The 25213-nt window shown below is 60.2% G+C and overlaps 1 protein-coding gene across 4 annotated transcripts in view; it reads left to right on the forward strand.

Moving 5' to 3' along the window:
* The first annotated feature begins 1913 nt into the window (after positions 1 to 1913).
* ABCA2 (ATP binding cassette subfamily A member 2) overlaps positions 1914 to 25213 on the forward strand; it is a 34528-nt gene continuing 11228 nt past the window's right edge. The window contains exons 1-28 of one of the 4 annotated variants that reach the window (XM_050334290.1): positions 1914 to 2129; positions 8989 to 9082; positions 11297 to 11408; positions 11840 to 12006; positions 12207 to 12334; positions 12551 to 12655; positions 13107 to 13292; positions 13374 to 13592; positions 14191 to 14525; positions 14770 to 14929; positions 15143 to 15271; positions 15545 to 15712; positions 16723 to 16819; positions 17221 to 17394; positions 17475 to 17577; positions 18109 to 18223; positions 18560 to 18750; positions 18979 to 19129; positions 19423 to 19627; positions 20104 to 20268; positions 20561 to 20744; positions 21040 to 21252; positions 21566 to 21762; positions 21847 to 22029; positions 22479 to 22663; positions 22754 to 22874; positions 23561 to 23851; positions 24910 to 25128. In XM_050334290.1, the coding sequence (XP_050190247.1) occupies positions 2064 to 2129; positions 8989 to 9082; positions 11297 to 11408; positions 11840 to 12006; positions 12207 to 12334; positions 12551 to 12655; positions 13107 to 13292; positions 13374 to 13592; positions 14191 to 14525; positions 14770 to 14929; positions 15143 to 15271; positions 15545 to 15712; positions 16723 to 16819; positions 17221 to 17394; positions 17475 to 17577; positions 18109 to 18223; positions 18560 to 18750; positions 18979 to 19129; positions 19423 to 19627; positions 20104 to 20268; positions 20561 to 20744; positions 21040 to 21252; positions 21566 to 21762; positions 21847 to 22029; positions 22479 to 22663; positions 22754 to 22874; positions 23561 to 23851; positions 24910 to 25128 (4663 nt within the window). In that variant the 5' untranslated portion in view covers positions 1914 to 2063. Of the gene's footprint in view, positions 2130 to 8988; positions 9083 to 9608; positions 9883 to 11296; positions 11409 to 11839; positions 12007 to 12206; positions 12335 to 12550; positions 12656 to 13106; positions 13293 to 13373; positions 13593 to 14190; positions 14526 to 14769; positions 14930 to 15142; positions 15272 to 15544; positions 15713 to 16722; positions 16820 to 17220; positions 17395 to 17474; positions 17578 to 18108; positions 18224 to 18559; positions 18751 to 18978; positions 19130 to 19422; positions 19628 to 20103; positions 20269 to 20560; positions 20745 to 21039; positions 21253 to 21565; positions 21763 to 21846; positions 22030 to 22478; positions 22664 to 22753; positions 22875 to 23560; positions 23852 to 24909; positions 25129 to 25213 lie in introns of those variants that run through there. The other 3 variants (XM_050334292.1, XM_050334291.1, XM_050334293.1) reach the window with 3 other exon arrangements.

The following is a 25213-nucleotide window of genomic DNA, read 5'->3' on the forward strand; positions in this document are numbered from 1 at the left end:
TCCACAGACAGCACTGGCGATAGAATTTCCATGGGGGATTCAGGATGTCTTTTGGAGCAGGAGGGAGCTGTCACCTACAGGTGCTGCCTCAGGACACCTTGGCAGCAGAGACAATGCCCCAGGAGGACCTGCAGCCAGTGGGTCCAGACACCCTCACCCAAAGCATGAGTCTCTGAGCCAGGCTGGGAGCAGGACCAATACTGCCTGGGTGGGCTGGGCAGAGATCAGGGCCAGGAACCAGGCTATGGGACCACTGGGGAACATAAGACAGCACTAGCACAGAGCAGAGAATTGTGGGGGAGGGGATACTGCCACTTGCAGATGACCCCACACAGCGAGAGGAGCTTGGCCACCCCGAAAAGGAGTCCCCTGAGAGGTACTCAGGGTTCCATGTCCCCAAGGCTTCAGGCCCTGGGTCCATGGAGGATGCTGTTCCCAGGGCTGTGCCTGTGCCTTGCTGGCCCTGCAGGGGGTTTGGTAGTCATGCCAAGCAGAGAAGAGAAGCTCCCCAAAACTCACACAGGGGCAGCAGGAGGGAGGGAGCAGGAGATCCAGGTCAGGGCTTTGATCCACCTGTGGAGGCCACCCTGCACCCTTCTAAGCTGGGGAACCACTCTGCTGCAGGACAGGGGTTTTGAGATGCTTCTCGTGTGGGCTGGGAACAACCCACATGCAATCCCTTGCAGGGAGCCAAGGGTTACAGCTTCTCTCCTTTCCCAGGGACCCACCAAAAGCCCAGCTCCTCTTTATTCTGGGCAGCTCTGCCCATACCCCTGCCTGCACACCCAGCAACCCTCCCAAACTAGCCACCCTCCCCAGGGCACAGAGCTGGGCGCACGATGCCGCTCCACTGCTGCATCCCTTATCCTCTTGCGCCTCAGCACAGTGTTTCACCCAGAATTTGGGGAATAATGGCACTTTGTGTAGGACAAGGAGAGCTTTTGTTAGAGCTGTGCAGCTGCTGAAGGGCCTTCCCTGAGCACAGGGCACCCTTTGCAGCACCACTGGGTCTGCGGCAGCCAGAGGGGGATTCATCGCTCCCAGCTGAACTTGGCTGGAAAAGAGATGGTCACAGAGACTTGGAGGGAAGGAGACAGGAGAGGGAGAGGAGGCTGTGGAGAGCAGGAAGAGGGAGGGACAGGTGGGAAATGGAGAGAACCAGAGTGATGGGAAGAGAGAGAGAAAGAAGGATGGAGGGAGGGATGGATGGAAGCAAGGATGGATGGAAGGGAGAGAAGATGGAAAAGAGGGAGGAAAAGAAGGAAGGAAGAAGGGATAGAAGTAAGGATGGACGGGAGGACGGATGGATGGGAGGTCAGATGGATGGGAAGAAGCATGGATGGGAGGAAGCATGGATGAATGGAAGGAAGAAAGGATGGATGGAAGGATAGGGAGAAGTAAGGGTGGATGGGAGGAAGGAGGAGAGCTAGCCTGGCTCAGCGTTTATTGCTGCTGAGGGCATCCTTTCCAGCCCTGGCGTTAGAGCTGACAGTGGACAGCTGTGGCAGCAGGTTGGTCCCTCCAAAAACACTTTTGGATGCCCCAGCACGTGCCCGTGGGAGGGGCACCCTGGACGCAGAGCCTGCAGGCACGGGCCAGTCCGTCCTGTCCTGGGGGAACACGGGGAGCAGAGGCGCGGGGGTGACCTGTGTCTGGCTGCAGGGAGCCGGGGCGGCTCGGGAGGACCGAGGGTTTCCCGGCCCCTGGTGCAGCAATCCCCCTCCGGGCCGGCCGCACGGAGGCCCCGGTTGCCGGGAGGAGCCGAGCCCACCCATCCCGCGGGGATCTCCCAGGCCGGTCCGGCTGTGCCGCCGCGGTGCGGACGGGCCCGGCGGTGCCTTTAAGGGGCGGCCGGCGCGGGCTGGGGCGGTGCCGGTGTTGCGTAGGGCTGGGCCGGGCGCGACGCGGTGGGGCCGAGGCCGGAGCCGGATTTGGGGCCGAGGCCGCTCCGGTCCCTCGCAGCCCGCTGCGGGTAGAGGCGGCGGCCGGGCGGGGATGGCGGTGGGCAGCGGGTGACGGCGGAGCCGAGCGCGGCGCGGCCCTGCGGTGGGGCCGGCCCGGCCATGGGGTTCCTGCATCAGCTCCATCTCTTGCTCTGGAAGAACGTGACGCTGAAGCGGCGCAGCCCGGTGAGCGGGGTCGGCGGCCGGGGGACTCTGCAGCCCCGGGGGGCTCGGTCGGGCTCCGCGCGGGGTCGGTGCCGGGGGCTCCCCGGGATGTTCCCCCATCCTCCGGCCCGGCGGTGTCCGCTCGCCTGGGGCCGCCCGTGCACGAATCCCCGGAACGTCAGGAACGTCCCGACGGCCGCCACCGCAGCCTCGGGCCCGGCACGCCCCCCATGCGGCCACAACAGTTGTGGCTCCCCCGCTCCGCTCCCATCCCGTGTCCGTGGAGCCGCTCGGGCCCGGGGCCCGCAGGAGCCCGAGGCCGGGGGCTGGATGTCGCCCCCCCTCTCCGGGTGGGATCGCTCCCTTTCATTCATCCTCGGTACCCGCCGGCTATAAATAGGTTTCCAACCCATATGTGGGTCGGAGACGCCTTTCTTCCGTGGGCTGGAGAAGAACTGCGCGTCGTGGGGCTGGGGATCGGGGAATGGTGTGTGCCTTCCCCAGGAGGGTAGAAGGGGCGAGGTGGCAGCGGCCGTGCTGAGGCCGCCGGGTCACACTGCCAGCCCCCCGAGGCAGCGCCGGGGGTCCGGGCAGGGTGTGGGTCCGCGGCCCGAGGGAGCCGGCTATTTTTAGCGGGTGGGGGAGGGGAGCGAGCTGCTGCTTCGAGGCTGGCATCGCTCCCCTCTTCCCCTCCTAAATATCCTGCAGGCCCAATCCTGATCTTCCTCACCGGCAGCCTCCATCACCAGACTCCCTGTGTCCCGGTGGCTGAAGCACTCGAGACCCCTGGGACAGGAGCAAGGCTGGGCCTGGTGCTGCAGGCAGGTTGCCCTGCACGGGCAGCCTCGGTGCCCCCAAAATGGATGAGGGGGATGCTGATCTTTGGCTGAGTCATCGCCACTCACCCTGAGCAGAGCTCCGTGGCTGCAATGGGAGGCTGCCCCAGACCCCTGCCCTCGAGGGCGAGTAGGCTGGCACAGCTAGGCTATGGCACATGCTGGCTAACCCAGCCATAGTTGCCATGTCCACTGGGTTACAGACTGGGGATGCATGCAGCCTTTGGGGACCTATTTGTCTGTGACCCTCCCCAGCCCTGTGGGCAGCGTGGAGGTACAGAGTGGGAAGCTGTGGTTGGAAGAGGAGGATGAGGAGCCCAGGCCCCGTCACCCCCATGTGCATGGACCATCACTGGAGTGCCACTGCTGCAGACAGGTTGGCATGGTAAGGAGCAACCCCTCCTTGCCCATCCAGCAATGCCACGTGTGGATGGGGCATGTGGGGGATCAGCTGTGTACCAGAGTGAGAGCTGGCCCCAGTGCTGTGGGTGCTCATGGATGGATTTGGTGCAGCCCCTAGGACAACCGTTTCCTGAGCATGTCACCTCCTTCCTTTTCTTCTGCTGCATGCAAGTCCCAGAGTCACCTGGTGTCCCCGGTCTGTGCAGAGGCCCTCATCCTGCTCGTTCCTGGGGGAGCTGTGCCCTCTCCCAGCATCCCTGAGCCAAGCTACCGGCGCTGGGTGGCCAAGGCAGAGCCAGGCCCTGTGCCAGAGCTTGGTGGTGGCTGTGCCTGGCGCTCGGCAGCAGGTTCCCCAGCGCAACTCTGCCCTGACACTGGCCAGAGAAGGATGTTTCGCTGAGAGAAACCAGCTCTGTATCCTGCTGGGGTAAATTCCAGTGGCTGGGGTGTTGGAGCAGGGAAGGGGAATGCATGAGCCTCCTCTCTTGCTGGGGGTTCACCCCAGCAGTGTGGAGTTGGGAGTCACTGGACTTCTTCCAGCCTCACAGAGGGAACGTGTTGCGTGCCAGCAGCTGCCCGCTGGCGCAGCCTGGTGCTGCCGAGGGGTCGGTGCCTCGCCACCACGTGCTTCTCTCCCGGCAGCATGCAGAGCAGCAGCCGTGGTGCTGTGGGCTGGCATGGGAAGCAGAGACCCCGTGTTTGGCTGAGGGCTCTGGGCTGGATTTTGAAAGCTGGGGCAGTTCCCTGCACTGCCTGTGAGTGCTGATGGCCAGGAGAGTCCCCACTGTCCCAGCACCAGGAGCTGTTCAGGAGCAGGATTGCAGCAAGGTGCAGACGTGGTTTTGGGACTGACTTTGTTTGCACAGTTCAGGATGTTCATGTACCTATCCTCTGCCTGCTCTCTGTGCTCATGCAGTTGAGATGGGCAGGCAGCCACAGCTGGAGCTCCCAGTGCTAGAAGTGTGCTGCCAGGTCTGCTGCTGGGTTTGCTCAGCCCTGGGGAGGCCTTGGTGGGAGGGGGCTCTTTGGAGGAATGGTGAGCGGGAGCTGAGGCTCTGGGTGCTGCTTCAGTGCTGCAGCACATTGGAGGGGCTCCTTGTGGCATGGACTGTAGTGTGGAGGTGGAGGGAGAGTCGGGCAGCAGTGTGGCTGCTCTGGCCTGGTCAGGGTCTGTGCCTTCTGCTCCTTGGCCCAGAGCCAGAAAGCTCCCTTCACACAGAGGAACTGGCCTGGCAGATCTGTCCCTTTCCCTGGTTGTTGGTAGCAGAGCTGGTGGATGGGGCGATAGGGTGGGGGAGGATATTTATGCCTCCAGAAGAAGAAAGGCTGAAAGCTGGGGTGCTGGAGGGCTGTACCAGTGCCTCTGCTGGGGCACAGCATCCCTGGGGGACAGTATACACTGTGCCTGTGGCACTGCCAACTTCTGGGGCTGGGAGAGGGCTGGTGCCAGATCCTGCAGCAGGAATCGGTTGTGCCCTGCCCCGCTCTGGGTGCCCTTTGCCTCTTCACTGTTCGGGGTGGATTCGGGGAGGGGAAATGCAGGTTTGACAGGGGCGTGTCATCCCTGTGAGTCCCTGCTGGCTGGGCAGATGGGCGACACCTGTTGCAGAAGCACCTTCCTCTTCAGTGTGGCTGCTGGCACAATGCTGTGCTTGGGCCAAGCATCTTGTACCTGCTGGAGCGTGGCCATGTCCCAGTGCCATGTGTCCCCCTCAGCCCAGCACAATGGTGCCTGGCTGATGTGGTAGGGAGAACCGTGGTGGATATTCCCTGGGCTCCCATCTCGGGAGAGGTGTTGGCAAACCCCAGCAGGGATTTCCTCCTCCTCCAGCCTCTCCAAGGCAGGACCCCTGGCTCCCAGGGCCACCAGCATGATGTGAGGGGTGGGGATGTGCCCATGTTGCAGTCGGGCTAGTGGGACAGGAGTGACAGACACAAGTGGCGGTGACCAAAGGGGTGAGAGGTGAGAGCTTCCAGGCCTTGGCAGGAGAGGAGTTGGCAGCCCCTGGGCCTGCCCTTGTTTGTCTCTATGGGGCAGGTGACCTTTTGGGTCCACAGCTGGGTGGTGACCGTCAGTGGGTGTCCATGGTCAGGTCCCCTGTGGAATTAGGGAGCTTGTCATAGCCTCACGGTTCTGCCTGGCCAGGGGGCCTGGCAGACGCCCCCTTCCAGTGCTCATCTCCCAGGGACCATGTCTGCTTCCTGGCTGTGGGCAAAAGTGGATGTTTAATGGTGATTAAAGTCTGGAGCCATCAAAAAGTTTAAGATATTTCTTCTGCCAGCCTTAAAATGCTGTTGGAAAAGCTAGATCCTTCAGGAGCTGAGCCCCATCCCTTGGGGTTCCTGGAGACCGGCACTACAAGCAGCACTGGCATGCACAGAGAGGCTGGCAGGGAGCAAGCAGCATCTCCTTCCTCCTGGGAGATGTGCAGGCAGATTCTGCCCTGGCAGACCTCTGTCCTCTGGTGGGTATGTGTGGGGCTTTTGGATGCTGAGCTTGCCCCAGGCTGTGTGTGGTGCTGCTTCACCTGTGTCGGGGCTGATAAACCCCCTTGCAGGTGCCAGGCTACAGGAGAGGGAGGCTGGCATGGCAGGTTTGGGGTCCAGGGACGTCGCTGGAGTTGCCAGCTTGAGGGTCTTAGGGTGGGGCCGCCCAGCCCCTGGCTGCCCCTCTGCCGTGGCTTCAGGCATTGCTGGAAGTGAGCAGAAGGAATTGAGCGTACTTTTGGGTGTCAGTGATGGATGCGGGAAGCTGTCTCTGCCTGACCTGGCTGTCCCCACAAAGATTGCCCACGGGGCCAGTGGGATATGAGTGCTGCCACATTCTGGGGGCACTGGTGGAGTTGTGCAGTTTTCCATGACCCAGCACCCATGTCCATGCTGACCCTGGCTCCAGCACATATTTCAGCTGCCCTGGTGCTGGCTGGAGGGTGGGCACAGTGGTACCGCTGTGTAAGGCCGGGCTGTTTGTTCTCCCCCTGTCCTGTGGTGCTTGTCTGCCCTTTGGACCTGGCTGTGTGGGAGCTGTGTATCCTGACGGGCACCACTGCCTCCTCCTCAGCCTCCTTGTGGCCCCTCGCTCCCATCTGACAACGTGGCAGATGGGTGTGGGTGTTCAGCTGCTGTCCTGGTGCTCAGGGAGAGACGTGTTCCCCAACTAGGGGCCAGTACCATGCTGTGGCACCCACCCAGCTCTTCCTCCCTGCCAGGGGCAGGGCTGAAAATGGGGCCCAGCAGGCACAGGTTATCCTACCATCCCTAGGGTGTCAGGTGGACACCCAGCACTTGTGCAAACCCAGACAGCACCCATGGCCTCATCCTGCTCACATCCAAGCAGACTGAGATGAACATGTACCAGGGGAGGTGGATGGGGTGAATGCACCACCCAGGAGTTGCCCATGGCCACTCTCACCTGGGCACAAGGGCCCCTGGGACCAATGTCTCACCCTGGGTCCTGCACCTATGCCAGGGGATGGATGGGAGGACAAGGTACATTGGCTGGTGCAGGGCATGGCCAGCTACTGACAGGTACTGGCCTTTGTCATCTCCCTAACCCTACCTGCTGGGAAGCATTTTCTTCCCAGCCACCTGCATCCTGGCCTCTCCCCACGTCCTTGTTTCCTCACACAATCCCAAAATGTCCCCCAGGCTCCTGCCCCTGTGGGCAGGGACCCCACGGTCCCCAGGCTGTGCTGGTGCTGAGTGTCCCTGCTGTGTGCCTCTCTGGGGGGCTGAGGCTTCCTTGGGGCCCTGCTGTGTGCTGGTGCCTCTACCCCACTGTGGGCAGCCCTGGCCTTGCCACCCTTGGGAAGCCCCATTGGGGCAGCCCTGGGGACCAGGGGGGCATGATCAGTCCCAGAAGTGCTGGCTGGGGAGTACCTTTCTTCTGCCACGTCTTTGCCTTGTCACTCTGGGTGCTAAAGGTGGGGGACAGCCTGCCCTGGCACTGGTGTATGTGGCAGTGCAGGAGGAGATGGGGATGAGCAAAAGGTCAATGACCCCCATCAAAAAAATAAGTAACAACAAGCAGGTTCCTGCTGCTGCCACCAAGGACAGTCCTCATGGGAGCCTGGTACAGCCCAGTGTGGGTGTGGGTGGATGGTTCCCCTGGTGCATGGGCACAGAGGCCCCATTGTGTGCCTGGTAAACAGGCAGGGGGTGGGGGCAGGCAGCTGGGAGGACAGAGCAGGGACCACAGGACAGCAGTGTGGGTCCCCTGCTACCCCACCTCCTACGGGAACAGTGATGCCAGGGGCTGTCCCTGGGACTAGTGGTATCAGAAAGATGGGGATCCCCTGGCACTGTTCCTGGGGCATTCTCCATCCCTTCCAGCCCTTCTTCCTCTTGTCTCTGCCTCCCCAAAATCAGGAGCTCTGGGGTGGTGAGGGCAGCATGGGGTGGACATCATGCTCATCCCACAGCAGCAGCACTGTTGTTGTGTGCCAGCAGGGACCCAGGTGTGGGTGTCCCTCTGCTCACCACTGTTTGGGGCTACTCTGACTTTCTTGACAGAATGCTGGCAGCTCCTGGGTGAACCAGCAAGGAGGTGGCACTGGAGGCAGAAGGGCCTGAGCCTGTCACATGTTGCCAGCTCCATCCTTCCAGGCAGCTCCTGCCACGTTAAAGCCCACTCTGCTCACCTCACTGGCTTGCCCCTTGGCAGTGGGTTACTGGTGGGAGCCTGGTGGAGGTGTGGGTGCTATAGGGAGCACCTTCATGGCAGTGGAGCTGGGCCCTGCCTTGCCCTACCCGCAGTGGCAGCAGGTTTCAGGGTCTCAGCACCTGCCTTGGGTCTTTCCAGCCCTGGAGCAAGCTGAAGTTGGCTCACCTCCCACTATTTCTCAGCTTCCCCACCTGCAGTAATTCCCCCACACTGGGCAGCGGGGCCGTGACGTGTCCAGGCACTCCTGGTGCAAAGTGGCAGCAGCTGCACTGGCAGCATGCCGGGTGCCCACTCCTGCTGGCTGGAGGCTCTGATGCCCATCCCCAGGGCCTCTGGGCACAGAGCCCAGTCTGGGCTTCCTGAGCCACTGTGGCCAGGGATTCTTGGGGATCTGCTGTGATTTACCGTATGCTGCCAGTATAAATCCTGTGCAACTGGAGCTTTTTATGAGGGTGCCAGAGCACCCCACTTGCACCTGGAGCTGGTGCCAGGGCCTGGCTGAACTATAGGTCTGCCCCCTGCTATAGGACTCATGTATGGGACCTGGTGGGACTCAGGGGTGGCACAAGTGGCAGGGAGATATGAAATGCCAGGCAGCTCCAGTCTGTGAGGGCACAGGCTGTTCAGGGGTCATCTCCGTAGGCAGCCCCAGCTGTGGTGGCCCGTGGAGGCTGGGCTCGAGCCCCAGCACCCTGTTTGCACTGCTGGAGGAGGGATCCGTCCCCACTGTGCACCTTCCCATGTCCTGCGGAGCCCCGGGCAGGATGGAGCAGGCAGGTTGCAGGCAGGAGATCGTAGGGTGCCCAGGAACCTGTCTGTCTCTGGCTGAGCTGTGACAGTGCCACCAGCCATCTGCAATACGTGGGCACAGTGCCACACTGCACCAGGGTACGGGGACCCCTGTCCTACCCGCCTTCCTCCCTGGTAGCTGAGTTCTGTCCCTAAGTGTCATGATCCCTCTGCTCTCTGTCATCCCCAGTGGGTGCTGGCCTTTGAGATCTTCATCCCCCTGGTGCTCTTCTTCATCCTCCTGGGGCTGCGGCAGAAGAAGCCGACCATTCCTGTGAAGGAAGGTGAGTGCCAGTGAGGCAGTGCCTGGGGTACTCCTACACTTGAGGGTGCCCTGAGGCTCTGGGGAGGTGCTCCAGTCCCCTGGTGACAACCTGGGGGTGGAGGGAGGACCCAGAGAGGCTTGGGGGGCTCCCCTGGGGGTGGCAGCACCAGCCAGCCAGTGGCTGCCATTGGCAGGAAAGTTTTGTGGGAGGAAAGGTGACCTGGACGGTGCTGGGACAGCCAGGGTCCCCCCAGGTATTTGAGGAGCAGCCAGAGTTGCTCTGGGAAGGACTCTCCAGCAGTGGGGAAAATGTCCCACAAGAAGCCCTGTGCCTGGGGAGCTCTGGGGCCTGGCCTGTGTCACATCGAGGTGACACACTGATGAGACTGGATGTGGGGACTCCTGGAAAAGTCTAGCCAGAGTTCTGGCCAGGGCACTGGACTCCAGTGCCCGCAGGCTGTGCTGCTGGGAGGAGGTGGCAGAGCGGAGCTCTCCAGGGCCCTTGGGATGCCTACCTTGGTGAGTGCCCTGGCACAAGTGGCACAACAGGGCCAGGGGAGATGCTGGCACTGGAGGTGACCCCACATAATGATGGTTCAAGCCTGTGTTTCAGTGTGTCCCGGCGAGGGAGAGCCCAGCTGCGAGTGTGGTCTGGCTGCAGCAGGCACTGCCCGGGTTCCTGTCCCGGCGCTGACGTGTGCTCTGTGTTTTGTGGTTTTTGGTTTGGTTTTTCATTCTTTTTTGCTCATGTTTTCTTTTTCTTTCCCACCATCTCCCCTGCCCGCCTGCCCTTCATGCCTCTACTGCATGCTCCAGTCTGTAAGTTGGTGGGGTGGGTGGGTGCCTCCCCACTTCCCTTGCCTTGCTGGCCTCGTAGTCTGGGGAGAAAGAGCCTGATTTAGATCAACTCACTCTGGCCTAATTCACACCTCTGTAACCCTCTTGCCTTCCTCTGCAGCTGGTGAAGATGAGCTTGGGCAGCACATGGCCCCTGCCTGCTCCTCCTGGGGGGCTGACCAGGCGTGGTGGTGTCCCCCCTGTGTTGATGGTGCTGGGTTCCCCAGGTGCTGGTGCCACTGGTGGCCATGTCCTCAGCCTCCTGGGCTGCAGAGGGCTCTTCAGGCCAGGTGGAGGCTTGTCCTAGCCCTTCTTCTCACCTCCTTGCTGGGTGCTGTCACCCATGTGAACACCTAGTCTTGCCAGATCACCAAAGGGCTTGGTGTGGCTCCCACCCCAGCACCACCACCAAGTCCCTGTCTTGGCCCCTTATGGCTGGGACAAGCTGGGATGTGGTGCTACTAGGAGCCTGTAGGCCTGCAAGATACCACCCATGCACTGACTTTGTCACCAAACTGTGGCATGGCCGCCAGCGTGGGTCCCACTACCCCAGCAGGCTGCTGACCCATCCCATGCTGGTCCTGTCCATGCCCTGGGCCATCCCTTGTCCCTGCCAGAAGCCCATCTTCACCAGCCCCTGCCCATCGTGACTGTGCTAACAGCACTGACCTGCCTCTAACCACAGGGCCACCGGCTGGGGTGGTGAGAGCGGGGTCCCTGCCCGGCACTGCCTGGTGATGACCTCTGGTCCCCTCATTGGGCAGGGCTGTTCTGGGCTTGCTCTGCCCCAGGGAAGGACATGGGAAGGTCCCAGTAGGGTCAGTGGCTCAATGCCAGTGGAGGGGGGAAGGTTTGCCAGCCCCTTGTTGCTCCTTGTTTCTTCCACCTTCCCCCGCGTGTCTCCATTTCCACCCACCTCCAGCCAGCACACGTCAGGGCAGCCGGACTGGGGGGACGCTGGGGGCTGTGGGAGCTGCAGGTGACAACTCTATTTTCCCTGTCGTATTCTTCCTCCTCTTCCTCTGGAGATCTGCCAGTGCCTCTGAGGTTACTAACAGGAGGGGCCGGGAGCCCGGAGGAGGTTGGTGGCCATCCTGGGGGCAAATGGCAGAAGTTGGCATTGTCCTAGGGGTCGAGGGACTCATCAGCCAGGGCAGACTGGGTGGGAGAAAGAGGGTTGCAGCATGCCTGCAGCCCCATGGGGCAACCAGCCAGGACAGCCCTGGTGGAAAAGCTACTGACTTCTGACCATGGCCGCCAGCCTCTTGTGGACTCGCAGACCCTGGCGCATGCTTCTCTGAACTGAGTGTCTTTTCTCTGGTGGTCCCCTTTCCCTCCCTGCCTCTCCTCCCCCCACTCACACCTTCCCTGGACCCTGCGCTCTCGGTGGCTCCAGCTTTCTACACGGCGGCCCCGCTCACCTCGGCCGGGATCCTGCCCGTCATGCAGTCCCTGTGCCCTGATGGCCAGCGTGATGAGTTTGGCTTCCTGCAGTACTCCAACTCCACGTGAGTCCTGCCCTTGCCACGTGCTTCCTGTCCCACCCTGCACACTACCACATGCTCTTGCACACAGCCTGCCCCTTCCCATGTTGACACTGCAGCCCTGGGGATGAGGCACAAGCTGGTGTCCCTGAAAGTGCTTGGGTGCAGACCACCATGTCCTTGGGGTGAAGGGAACACCTCAGCCCATTCCACTGTTGGTTCCTGAGTGCTCTGCTGGGAGGAGGATGGAGGTGGCCCCTGTGGACACCTCCAGGCATTGGCACTCCACTGTGCTCTAGCACTCTGGATTCAGTGTGCAGGCGAGGGCAGTGGTGCCCCATTTCAGGCAGCACTGCTGCCCCCTGCCCCTGAGGGGCTCATCCTCCCCTCGAGCTCTGGGGAAGGTGTCCCCACCCCTCTGTCCCTAAAGCCAGGGTGGTTCTGGGCTCTCACAGGGTGACACAGCTCCTGGAGCACCTCAGCGAGGCAGTAGAGCAAAGCAGCCTCTTTGACCCACGGCACCCGGGGCTGGAGGAGGAGCTGGAGTCACTGCGCCGGCACCTAGAGGTCCTCAGCAGCTCTGAACCCAGCTCCATGGAGACCCACTTCAGCAGGCAAACAGGTGGGCTGTGCCCTGCCTGCCCCCGCTGCCTGTGCGGGCAGGGACAGAGGTGCCAATTTGCCTGGCATCCACCAATGTAATAGTATGTGGCAGTGCCCTGCCACTGTCCTGCATCACTGTCGGGCAGGGCCAACTGTGGTGCCACACTGTGTCCCTGATGCTTGTGGGCTGCTCTGACCCCCCACCCTACTCCTTTCCAGGGTCCGGTTTCACACTGGCATGGGCGGCCAAGGACCGGGGTGAGCTGCAGCGCTTCCTGATGCAGAACATGTCCCTCCCCAACAGCACAGCCGAGCTGCTCTTGGGCTCCAGCATTGACCTGCAGGAGGTGGGTGACTGCCAGGCTTTGCAGAAGTCTGTGCTGCCCCATGAATGGCCATATCCTGGCCCAGACTGAGCCCCGACAATCAGACCCATGAGGCGGAGGCCTGTAGGCACCCAGCTGGGATTATCCTTCCCTGCTACCCCATGCCAGGGCCTTGCTGGGCAAGTGGGTGCCTCTGCTCCCAGCGTACCTAGCAGCCCCACTCCCATTCTGGTGCAGGTGTACCGCCTGTTTTTTGGTTCCTTTCCTTTGGTACCTGATGAAACCCATGAGCGAGACCTGTGGGATGGGTTTGGCCCCGGCGAGAAGGTGACATGGCTGGAGGTGAGTGGTAGTGCTGCATGCAGGGAACGTGGTAGGGCAGAGCCCATCCTCTTGTCCCATCCACATCCCACCACAGGGAGATCTGGGCGTGTCTGTCCCAGTAGAGAGGCTGTGATGGGACCTTGTCGGGGGCAGAGCAGCTGCAGGGATACCTGGGGTTCATCCCGGTGCTGTCACCAGTTCCCTCAGTGCTATGAGGCACACCAGTGCCTGTGCCTGGGTTTACCACTGCAGTGGGGGATGGCACTACCTGGGCACTGGCTGTGGAGGGAGCAAGGGGAGATTGTTCCCTCCTTGCGGCTGGGATGCAGGGGACCCCTGCTCTTGGCGTCTGCACATCCTTTTTCTTCCCCTCCCCACAGAGACCGTGGGTGCTGTGGGGCTGTTCACGTATGCTTGGGGACTTAGGGAGCCCTCACCCCACCAGCCATCCCTGTTCTTCCTCTTGCAGAAGAGCCTCCCCAGTGGCTGGAGGAGCCTGCGGGAAGGGCTGGTTCACAGGGCGCTGCGGGACCCCGTGGCAGCCCCACGCCGGCCGGCACTGCTGCACATGCTCTCCCAGGCGCTGGGCCTCGCCAGCGCCACCTTGGCACCCACCGCCTCCGACAGCCCCCAGGCCTTTGTCACCGAGATGGAGGTGAGCACTTCGTGGGGGAACCTGGGCTGCTCTGCCAGGGCAGGCACTGCAGCACTGTCCCCACAACTTCCTACCCTGTAGGGTGTCCTCTTCACTGGGCCAGTGCTGGAGCAGCTGACGTGTGAGCAGAGCCCGGGAGGGCTGCGCCGCCTCTTGCGTGTGGCCCCCGGGCAGCAGCCGCTGCTGGCGGTGTACCGGGCACTGGCCTGCAATGGCAGCCAGGCCTCCCGCCGCGAGCGCTTTGCCCAGCTGGCCACCGAGCTCCAGGAGCAGATGGACACCCCCAAGATCGTCAGCAGGGTGAGGAGCTGGGAAGGTGGGGTGACCTGGGGGCGGGATTGAGTCCTGGGCAGGGTTTCTGCTCAGCTGGGGATGTGTTGGGCAGGGGACTCTGTTACATGACCTGGCCTCTCCTGGTCACCCCTTTCCATGACATGAGCACTCACCAGCCGGCTCCATCGTAGGACTCCAGATGATTCCCCCTCTAGCACCCACTTGGTGCCTGTTGGGTGGGGCTCAGTGTCTCCAGCGTCCTTCAAGGTGTCCCTGCAGGCTTCTCTCCCAGGGACTGGCAATGCCCTTAGTGGCACAACTCATGGCTGTTTCTGAGGTTCCTCTTCTAATCCCACCCAGTGAGATTAGATGCATCCTTTACAGTCACAGAGGTGTCTTGGGTGACATCTTGTGTCCCTCAACACATCCCTGCCAGCATTTATCACCACTCCCACTGCCTGATAGCCACGGGTGCACAGCAATGAGTCTGGGGCCCTAACTGGGCACAGCTCCAACCTTTTAACCAAGAAAGTGGAGTTGCCACTGCTTGGGGTCTCCATTGTTTTCCTCCTACTGGACCCTGTTCCCCAACAGTGGGTAACTCCTTGTCCCCTCGTCCTTGCAGCTGAAGCTGGACGAGGTAAACAGCACAGCTGCTCAGCACCGCCTCCGTGCCCTCCTTGAAGACCTGGTGGAGATGGAGAAGATTCTCCGGGACATGGACATCCTCTCAGCACTGGCTAAGCTGTTGCCCAGGGGAGCCTGTTCCAGCAAGGCCCCACCACCCACTACCAACAGCACCAGCTGGGCTGGCACCAATGCCACGGCTGGCAACGCCACGGCAGAGGAGGAGGAGGGTGCTGAGGGGGGCCCAACTGGCAGTGACAACCCCCAGGGGCAATTCTCGGCATTTGTGCAGCTCTGGGCCGGGCTACAGCCCATCCTCTGTGGCAACAACCGGTAGGAATGCTGGGGGATGGCTCTGGGTGCTCCCTGGTCTGGGCAGGGGTGTCACTGCTTGCTGAACAGGCAGCATGGATGCTGTATTGCATCCTTGTACTGCAGCCAGGGATGCTTCCTGGGTTAGGCAGCACTGTGCAGGCACAGGAACAGGTGTGAAGTCCCCTCATGGGCAGGGGTGGGGGCTGCCTGCAGCAAGAGGTGCTGGGGCTGTAGCAGTGGACAGCTTGAGCCCCCTTTGCAGGACCATCGAGCCTGAGGCGCTGAAGCAGGGCAACATGAGCTCACTGGGCTTCACCAGCAAGGAGCAGCGGAACCTGGGCCTCCTTGTGCATCTTATGACCAGCAACCCCAAAATCCTGTATGCACCCATGGGCACTGAAGTGGACAAGGTCATCCTGAAGGTGAGGGACCCCCATCCTTCCTGTCCCACCAGTCCTCCTTTGCAGATGGGCTGAGTGGCAGGGAAGAGGCTGACTGGCAGACAGGCAGCTCTGGCCCTTGCTGGGGAAGCAGTGCCTGTGGGAGGTGGGCAGGTACCTCTATGGCCACTAGCCAACCCAGAGAGCAGGACGCTCCCACCTCTGCCCGCTGCGTGACCTTCCCCCAACCCACAGGCCAATGAGACCTTCGCCTTCGTGGGAAATGTCACCCACTATGCCAAGGCATGGCTGAACATCTCCCCTGAGATCCGAGCTTACCTGGAAGAGGGCAGGCTGCAGAGGCGTATCCACTGGCTCCAGCAGGTAGGACAGTGTGGTGGGGACCAAGCCTGCCTGGGATTTACTGCCCTGCCAGGGGAGAAGGGGGTATCCTGCCCCCAGGTACCCTGTAACTTCTTCATGGGGTGCTTCCTGGTACCCACCTTACTCTTATAGAGACTAGTCTGGATCCCTGCATAGGGTGTATGCTGTGCCCCATCCCCAGCATGAGCTTTGGGTCCTGCCTGTGTCCGTGGGGAGGACAGTGACCTGAGAGGCAGGGCACAGCCCAGCTTCTCCCTCCCATGTCTGTCTCAGTTCACCGCTGACCTCCACAAGCACCCAGAGATCCTGAACGTCTCTGACAGCGATGTTCTACACAACTTCCTCAACGGCAACTTCTCCCTACCCAATGCCAGCATCCTGCTCCAGCAGCTGGACACCATTGACAATGCTGCCTGCGGCTGGGTCCGCTTCATGGCCAAGGTGAGTGTAGAACCACCCACAACTAGGCTCTGTGGGATGAAAAGGGTCAGATCCACTCAGACCTTAAGGGCATGGGACAGAGCCCATGGGGGCATGGGAGAGATGGTGACTTTTGAGATGTCAGGAGGTTTGGGGTACATGTCAATGGTGGAGGTGCCCATACACTGTTCAGGAGCTGTGGGGTGGCTTACTGTGTGCAGGGTCTGTGTGCTAAACCCATCTTTGGCCTTGGGATCTCACTGGCCTGCTGGAGTGCGTCCAGGGAAGGACAACAGAGTCAGGGAAGGGTCTGGAGCACAAGTCTGATGGGGAGCAGCTGAGGGAGCTGGGGCAGCTCAGCATGGAGAAAAGGAGGTTCAGAGAGAACTTCATAGCTCTCTACAATTACCTGGAAGGAGGGTGTAGCCTGGTGGGAGTTGGTCTCTTCTTGCAGGTAACAAATGACAGAACAAGAGGAAACAGCCTCATGCTGTGCCAGGGCAGGTTTACTTTGGATATTAGGGAAAATTTCTTCACTTGAAGGGTAGTCAGGCATTGGAACAGGCTGCCCAGGGCAGCGGTACTATCCCTGAAAGTTGTTGGGGAGCCCAGCTGGTTCTGGGCTCTCAGTAAACTGAGATACTGAAGATGGAACTTCTTACACCTGGCAGAGGGTTAACCACGGACAGTGGGGACTGTGACACAGTGGGTTTCCTGTTAGGATGTCAGCCTATTGTGTTAGGACATGTGGCTGTATGTCCAATCATGAGTTGTTATGAAGTGGTAAACCAATGCTGTGTGTACATGTGTCACCCCAGAACTGTATAAAGGTAGCTGTACTGTTGCAATAAAAAAGCTGCTGGTATCCTGAAACCCATGTCGCCTCCCCGCCTTGACCACGACAGAAAGTGTTCAAAAAATATGTGAATTTGGCACTGGGGGACATGGTTTAGTACTGGGCTTGGCAGTGCTTGGGTTACTGGTTGGACTTGGTGATCTAGTCTTAGAGATTCTGATTCCCCTCCCATTAGGTCAGCGTGGACGTCTTCAAAGGCTTCCCAGATGAGGAGAGCATTGTCAACTACACACTGAACCAGGCCTACCAGGACAACGTCACGGTCTTTGCCAGTATGTCCCTGGGAACCAGCCCCTTTACAGGGGTCCCTGAAACCATGTACTCCTCCAACTGTGCCCAGGAGCCATTGGCTTTGGGACGTGGCTCCCCTGATGCATGCATTGGGTGGGTGAACAGGCTGAACATCTCACAGTGCCCATCCTCTGCCCCAGGCCAAGCACTGCTGGATGCAGCACCCTGCTACTGTCCTGGCTTTCCCAATGCCACTGCCTGCTGTCCACATGCCCTTGAGCATCTTGTGGGGGTCTCATATCCCAGGGCCATGCCGCCCTCCTAATCCATGGCAGCCCATATGGTGTCCTTGGTTGGGACATGCTGAACCCCTCCCCATCCCTGTGGGCTGGCCGATGTGGCTGTCCCTTGGTGGACTCCCTGCCTCTCCTGCTGCCTGCAGGTGTCATCTTCCAGACCAACAGGGATGGCTCACTGCCCCCCCACGTCATGTACAAGATCCGGCAGAACTCCAGCTTCACAGAGAAGACCAATGAGATCCGGCGGGCGTACTGGCGGCCTGGCCCCAACACTGGCGGCCGCTTCTACTTTCTCTACGGCTTCGTCTGGATCCAGGGTAAGTGTCAGCGCCCTGCCACAGCTGCCCATGTCCCTGGCCCCTGCCCACTCAGTCTGGCCTCTCTTCCTCCTCTATAGACATGATGGAGCGCGCCCTCATCAACACATTTGTTGGCCACGACGTGGTGGAGCCTGGCAACTATGTACAGATGTTCCCATACCCGTGTTATACTCGGGACGAGTGAGTAACACCCACCTGCAGGACTTTTCCCCTCCCACTTTGTAGCCAGGACACTTTAGCTCAGAGAAGGGGACAAGTTTGGGGGCCTGAAAGACTGGTGACATTAGGAGTGATGAACAACCAGTTAAGCCAGTTCCTTAGACCACCAGACCCAGGAAGGTGGGGGAAAGTAAAGGGGTGGCACATGGTGATTATGGATCACAGTGATCTGGAGGCAGCACCTGGAGAAGTCCCAGAGCCACTAATGCTCCTAGACAGGAGGGTGGAGAGGGCCTCATCCACACCAGGGTGGCCAGGGCCCTTGGCTGAGCTTGTGGCTGCTACCTGCCTGCCTGCCAGCCAGGACAGTGGATTGTCCTGTGGGCTCACTGGAGAAGATCTTTCAGGGCACTAAGAAGGTGCTGGGCTTGGGGACTGGTGGTCCCTGAGCAGTGGGAGAACCTCTCCATGATCCTGTGCCCCCAGGGTCTCTTTGGGTCTCTGGAGCACTGCCATGATCCAGCTCTCCCCTCTCTTCCTCTACCTCACCAGCTTCCTCTTTGTCATCGAGCACATGATGCCCCTGTGCATGGTGATCTCCTGGGTCTACTCAGTGGCCATGATGATCCAGCACATCGTGACTGAGAAGGAGCATCGCCTGAAAGAGGTGGGGATGGTGGGAGAGATATTTGGGGAGGAGTGGGTGTCTTTGAGCTCTACATTCTGTGCCCCTGGTCACCTTCCCTGTGTCTCTGGGTCACATGAGCGGGGTCAGATGTAGATCCCAAATCCCTGGGCTAAGCTGGTCCTTCTGATTGTCCCCAGCATGAGATGAGCCCTGCCCAGCGCTGGAGGGAGCTGAGCACAGGGTTCTGTGTCCTGCCTGTTCCCAGCAACCCCCATGACCCTCGGTGCTGCCCCTTGCTCTCCCAGCCCAGTGAGTGTGACAGCAGGGGCACACAGGGTCCGAGGACAGCCCCACTGAGCAGTTCTGGCCTCACAGGTGATGAAGATGATGGGCTTGAACAACGCGGTGCACTGGGTGGCTTGGTTCATAACCGGCTTTGTCCAGCTCTCCATCTCGGTCACGGCACTCACTGCCATTCTCAAGTATGGCAAGGTCCTGATGCACAGCGATGTCCTCATCATATGGCTTTTCCTCGCCATCTATGCTGTGGCCACAATCATGTTCTGGTGAGCTGCCCAGTCCGTGCTGGGCAGGGGGCACAGGCAGCACTGGGTCCTTGTGCCGTGGGAGGAGGGTGCTGGGAGCTGTGTGGACAAGGGCCAGTGGAGGAGCACAAGTCCCCCCAGGCAGCTGATTTGAGGAGCCAATTTATCGCCTCAACACCACCAAAACTGGATGGTGTGGGGAAAGCCCTGGTGGGGTGGAATCTGAGGTGGCACTGTCCTCCCTTGCAGCTTCCTGGTGTCAGTGCTCTACTCCAAGGCCAAGCTGGCCTCTGCCTGCGGCGGCATCATTTACTTCCTCAGCTATGTGCCCTACATGTACGTGGCCATCCGGGAGGAGGTGGCGCATGATAAGATAACGGCCTTCGAAAAGTGCATTGCGGTGAGTTGGCTGCTGGGGAGATGCTTGGCCCCAGGTTTGCCCCAGGCCTCCCATGTCCAGTACAAGGCCACCAAGCTGTCACCAAACGTTTGGCGAGCCTCTGCCTTTATGAACCAACTCCCCTGTGGGGCTTTGGAGGCATCTCCAGAAGGTTTGGTGCCTCTCAGGGCCAGGAGCATCTCCACCCAACTGGGTGGAGTAGCACTGGGTAGGAATTCACTCCAACCTGTTCCTCTGGAGCTGGTCTGTGGTTCCTGCTGACCTCCCATTCCCTTCCCTCCACCTCTTCACAGTCGCTCATGTCCACCACAGCCTTCGGGCTGGGCTCCAAGTACTTTGCGCTCTATGAGGTGGCCGGTGTGGGTATCCAGTGGCACACTTTCAGCCAGTCACCTGTGGAAGGAGATGACTTCAACCTCTTGCTGTCCATGATGATGCTGGTTGTGGATGCCGTGGTGTACGGGGTGCTCACATGGTACATCGAGGCCGTGCACCCAGGTACGTGCAGGTAGAGGGGCATGAGGGCACCTTGGACCTCATGGGGGCTCTTTGCTGGGGAATACCTGCCCACATGCCCTCACCTACTGGTGACACCATCAGGTTCCTTGGAGATCTTCAACTGAGTGTCTCACTTCAGAGGTCAGCTGTAGAAAACGTGTCCACAGCTGGGACACTGATCCCCCTTATCCCTCCTCAGTGAGGTGTCTCACCTGCTCCCTTTTCTTTCATCATTAAGCTGAAGCATGAGCCAACCCAACCCAAACCCCAAAGAACTTTGTTTTCTGGCACAGCCCAGCAGCACTGCCTTGAGCCCAGCTGGCTGGAGTGCTCACAGGCCCTGCCCCACATGGTGACCCTGAGCCGGGGAAACCCCCGTACCTGTGCCCATACCAAGCTCTGCCCTGGCCCTCAGTCGGCCTCTGTGTGGCCCTGGGTGCGGGGTTGGCCCTGACTGTCCGGGGCTGTGGTTGCAGGCATGTTCGGCCTGCCGCGGCCCTGGTACTTCCCTTTCCAGAAGTCTTACTGGCTGGGCAATGGGCGCATGGAGACCTGGGAGTGGACCTGGCCCTGGTCACGCACCACCCGCCTCAGCATCATGGAGGAGGATCAGGCCTGTGCCATGGAGAGCCGGAGGCTGGGTGAGGACAGCTGGGGGTGACAGTGAGTGGCACGGGGATGGCCCTGGCTCTGCCACAGGGTCTTGCTGTGGCTGTGGACCCCTGTGCTCTTGCTGGGGTAGGATCCTGGGTCAGGCACTGCAGCCTGTCTGGGAGCTGCCACTGTAGTGTGGGAGGGAGAAGCTGGCAAGAAGCAGAGGGGAAGGAGCCAGAAGCCAGCACAGCCACCATGGGATGGAGGCGGGTTGCTTCATACTCTAGGAGCCCTGCTCCAAGCCTGGCTTCCTGGCTTCTCACCATCCCACTGTCACAGCAGAGGAGACGCGGGGCATCGAGGAGGAGCCAACCCACCTCCCCTTGGTTGTCTGCATTGACAAGCTCACCAAGGTCTACAAGACAGACAAGAAACTGGCACTGAACAAGCTGAGCCTCAATCTCTATGAGAACCAGGTCGTGTCCTTCCTGGGGCACAATGGTGCGGGCAAGACCACTACCATGTGAGTGCCTGTCCGGGCAGAAAGGGGCCATGTCTCTCTGGCCAGCTGCAGGGGGTGGGGAAAGGGCTGTGGGATGTCCCTGCAGGATCCTGTGGCAGCTGGTGCCGTGCCTAGAGGGTAGCAGTGTGGATGTGGGGCTGGCACAAACAGGGGGGACAGGCAGCGGGTTCGTGGCTCTGTGCTGATGTTGCTCTGCGTGGGGCCCAGCAGATGCTCCCAGAGGTGGTGGTTGGGATTGGGAGCAGATTGAGGAATATAAGCTCCCTCATATTGTTGCCTTTCTCCATCCATTCAGGTCCATCCTCACTGGCTTGTTCCCTCCAACCTCGGGCTCCGCAACCATCTACGGCCATGATATCCGTACGGAGATGGACAAAATCCGGAAGAACCTGGGCATGTGTCCCCAGCACAACGTGCTCTTTGACAGGCTGACAGTGGAGGAGCACCTCTGGTTCTACTCACAGCTCAAGAGCATGGCAGAGGAGGAGATCCGCAAGGAGATGGACAAGTAGGCATCCTCCAGCTCCTTTGGCTGCATCCATGCCTTTGGCATGAGCAAGTCTCCTTCCTGCTGGCTGTGCTGCGGGGGGCAGTCTGGTGGCAATGTCCCCTGGAGCAGCTCCACCAGGTGTTTTCCCACCCTTAAGTGTGTCAGGCTGTGGAAACAAACAGAAGATGCTCATAGCCTGACAGCAACTGGGCAGTTCCAGTGGCCAAGGGCCACAGGTATCACGTGGGGAAGAGGGGTCATGTACTCCCCATAGGCACTGAGCTCCAGTACAGCTCCCCCAGCATCCCTGGTGCTTCTACCCTGTTCCCAGGATGATTGAGGACCTGGAACTCTCCAACAAACGGCATTGCCAGGTGCAGACCCTCTCAGGTGGCATGAAGAGGAAGCTGTCAGTGGCCATTGCCTTTGTGGGTGGATCGCGGGCCGTTATCTTGGATGAGCCCACAGCTGGCGTGGACCCGTATGCCCGCAGGGCCATCTGGGACCTCATCCTCAAGTACAAGCCAGGTGAGTGGAGCTGGGCAGAGCCTGGCATGTTCATCTGTCCGTGGCAGCCCTGGCCCCTCTGCTGAGGCCCCTTGCTGCCATCAGGGAGGACCATCCTGCTCTCCACACACCACATGGATGAGGCCGACCTGCTGGGGGACCGCATCGCCATCATCTCCCACGGCAAACTCAAGTGCTGTGGTTCCCCACTGTTCCTCAAGAGCACCTACGGTGATGGCTACAAGCTGACGGTGGTGAAGAAGCAGTCAGACACCAGGAACAGCACAGGTTTGGGGGGAGCAGCAGGACCCTTTTTGTAGAGGAGTAGGTGGGACCAGCCCTTCTTCAGCCCAGGAAAGGAGCGAAGGTGTTCCAGGTGTTCCCATCCTGAGTCTTCTTAGGCCATATGGAGGGCAGAGGGGATGGGGCAGGGGTGTAGGAGGTGCCATCACTCAGCCGTCACTTCTCCCAGCTGAGTCCTTGGTCAGATCCTGCATGGTGGCATTTGCCTCCAGGTGCTGGTTCTGTCCAGCCTGTGGGTTGCCCACCGAGACATCCAGTGTGGATCGCAATGCAGAAGCCCATCCCTAGGTCAGGCAGGGTGACCAGGAAGCTGCCAGCACCCCTTGATGGAGGCTGGAGGAGCCCCCATTGCACTGGGGGGTAGGGGGAATGTGGTGGGTCATGGTGGGAGGCCAGGTGTGAAGTGACTGACGGGTGCTGCCCCTCTGCCCCAGAGCCAGGCCAGCCACACAGCCCCCCGACCCACTCCTCTGTCAGCCCCTGCTCTGAGCCCCGCGTCTCCCAGTTCATCAAGAAGTATGTGGCCTCCTGCCTCCTGATCTCAGACACCAACACAGAGCTTTCCTACATCCTGCCCAGTGAGGCTGTCAAGAAGGGCTGCTTTGAGAGGCTCTTCCAGGTACCTGCAGGGGCTGGCAGGGTGGGCACGCAGGGGGCTATGGTACTGTGGGCATCTCCTGCCCTCGTCACACAGCACTTTCCCCAACAGCACTTGGAGCAGAGCCTGGAGGAGCTGGACCTCACCAGTTTTGGGCTGATGGACACCACGCTGGAGGAAGTCTTCCTAAAGGTGTCTGAGGAGGACCAGTCTCTGGAGAACAGCGACGTGGGTACGGGTGCTGCGGGGGTTAACGAGGGGCTGTGTGCTCTTCCTTGGCTTGGTGATTGCAGGAGTCTCCTCTCCTAAGAAGAGGAGATGTCTCCAGCAGAGCCCATCCCAGCCAGCCTCTGCTCTGCTCTGGGTGTACTTCTGCCTGGAACACTGTGTCCAGCTCTGGAGTCCTCAGTACAAGAAGAACTTGGCCACAGAGATGCTCTTAGGGCTGGAGCACCTCTACCGGGTATATAGGCTGAGAGAGCTGGGGAGCTTCAGCCGGGAGAAGAAGAGGCTCTAGGAAGATCTTAGAGCCCCTTCCAGTGCCTAAAAGGGGCTTGAAAAAATGAGAGAGAGGGACTTTACATGGGCAGATAGTGATAGGATAAGGTAGAATTGTCTTAAACTTGAAGAGGAGAGATTTAGATAAGATGTTAGGAGGAAATTCTTCCCTTTGAGGGTGGTGAGAAGCTGTGGCTTTCCTATCCCTGGAAGTGTTCAAGGCCAGGTTGGATGGAGCTTGGAGCAACTTGGTCTAGTGGAAGGTGTCCCTGCCCATGACAGGGCTGTGGAATGAAATGAGCTTTAAGGTCCATTCCAACCCAAACCAGTCTGTGATTCTGTGATTCGATCCATCCCTGCTCCCTACATGCTGCAGTGAAGAGGAGCATGACTGGTGGCAACCCACCTTTTTCCTTCCAGACATCAAGGAGTCCAAGAAGGATGCCCTGCAGCCACCCACCCCTGAGCTGGGCCCAAAGCCCGAGGCCAACGGGGAACCCCTGGCTGAAGCAGCGATGCCAGAGAAGCCTGAGGTGGAGCTCAGCAACCTGGTGACCTGCTCTAAGCTGGCACAGTCACAGGCATCCCTGCGCTCGGCCTCCTCGGTGGGCTCCGTGCGGGGTGACGAAGGTGGGGCTTATTCCGAATTCTTTGGGGATTATGCGCCCCTGTTCGATAACCGGCAGGACCCTGATAACATCAGTCTGCAAGGTTGGTGCCACTGGTGCCCGGCAGGGGCCAGGGGAGGCACTTGGCTGGGATACAGAGGGTTCACCGGGGCAGGGCAGACCTGGTCCTGGCCCCACAGGGTTTGCGGTTGTGTCTGAGATGGGGGGCTGTGCCTGCTGGGATGAGAGCTCACAGGGAGGGGCCTGATGGTGCATCCACCAACACAGCACCCAGAGAGCCACAGCCTGGGTGGGAGGGCTGGGAATAGGCTCTTGCACCAGTTTGCAACCCCAGACTGGTAGGTAGGGTGTGGGGAGGGGGTCTCGTGCCGAGGCGCGGAGTGAGGGCAGCTGGCATTGGCTCTGCCAATGTGGGTCTCCAGTGCCACCTTGCAGACTTTTCCCACTAACATGCCCGCTCCCCGTACTGGCACCTGTGGGGTCTCTCCTTCTGACCCTTGGGCATGGAGTCACCTTCCAGCTGGTGGCTTCACCTGCCATACCCTGCCCCAGGTGCAAGGCTCTCCCTTCCTGGATGCTGGGATTGCTGGATATGGAGGGTGCAGGCAAGTGCCTCGAGGTTGCTGCTTTAGTCACAGATCCTGTTCTGGGTTATTTCAGCAATTGTTGTGATTAATTCAGGGATGTGCCACCTTTACACCCCCACCAGAGCTGCTCTGAGCACTGTGATTTGGGCTGTGGGAGGCAGACCCAGGACAGTGCCGCAGCCGAGCTCCCACTACCTTGCTGGGACCCCCACCTGTGTCCTGTATGCTGTTCCTGACTGTGCTGACCCCTTACCAGCTGGGAGAGCTGATGGGAAAATGGAGGAGTCCTGCAAAAAATCACCAATTTAGCTTGTTTTTTTTTAAACTGTTGTCTAAATTTACCATTAGGGTCTAAGAGGAACCTGCCAGCCAGCTGCCTTGCTTCACATCACATTGTTGCTGTGGCTCTGTGGCACTCAGGGTGGTTGGGTGCTGCCCTGCCCTGTCCCTTGGGCAGCTGTGCTGGACTGGGTGTCCAGCTCAGCTTTCTGGGAGCCCTGGCAGGCATGGGAGCAGCTGTGCCAAGGGGCTGATGTCCTTCTCCCCTCCCCAGAGCATGATGCAGAGGTGGAGGCAGAGGACTGTGATCTGGCAGGGCAGGGGAGCTTCAAACTGGAAGGCTCGTGGCTGAAGCTGCGCCAGTTCCACGGGCTGATTGTCAAACGCTTCCACTGCGCCAAGCGCAACACCAAGGCCCTCTTCTCACAGATCCTGCTACCCGCCTTCTTCGTCTGTGTGGCCATGACTGTGGCCCTCTCCGTGCCCGAAATAGGTGTGTGTGCCACCCACGCTCCTGCACACTGGGGGTTACCTCTTCTGCCTGCCCCGGTGTAGCCGATGTGGACACTGGCTGCAGG

The sequence above is a fragment of the Myiozetetes cayanensis genome, unplaced genomic scaffold (assembly GCF_022539395.1).
Source record: "Myiozetetes cayanensis isolate MyiCay16 unplaced genomic scaffold, myiCay2020 scf52, whole genome shotgun sequence".
Taxonomy (NCBI): domain Eukaryota; kingdom Metazoa; phylum Chordata; class Aves; order Passeriformes; family Tyrannidae; genus Myiozetetes; species Myiozetetes cayanensis.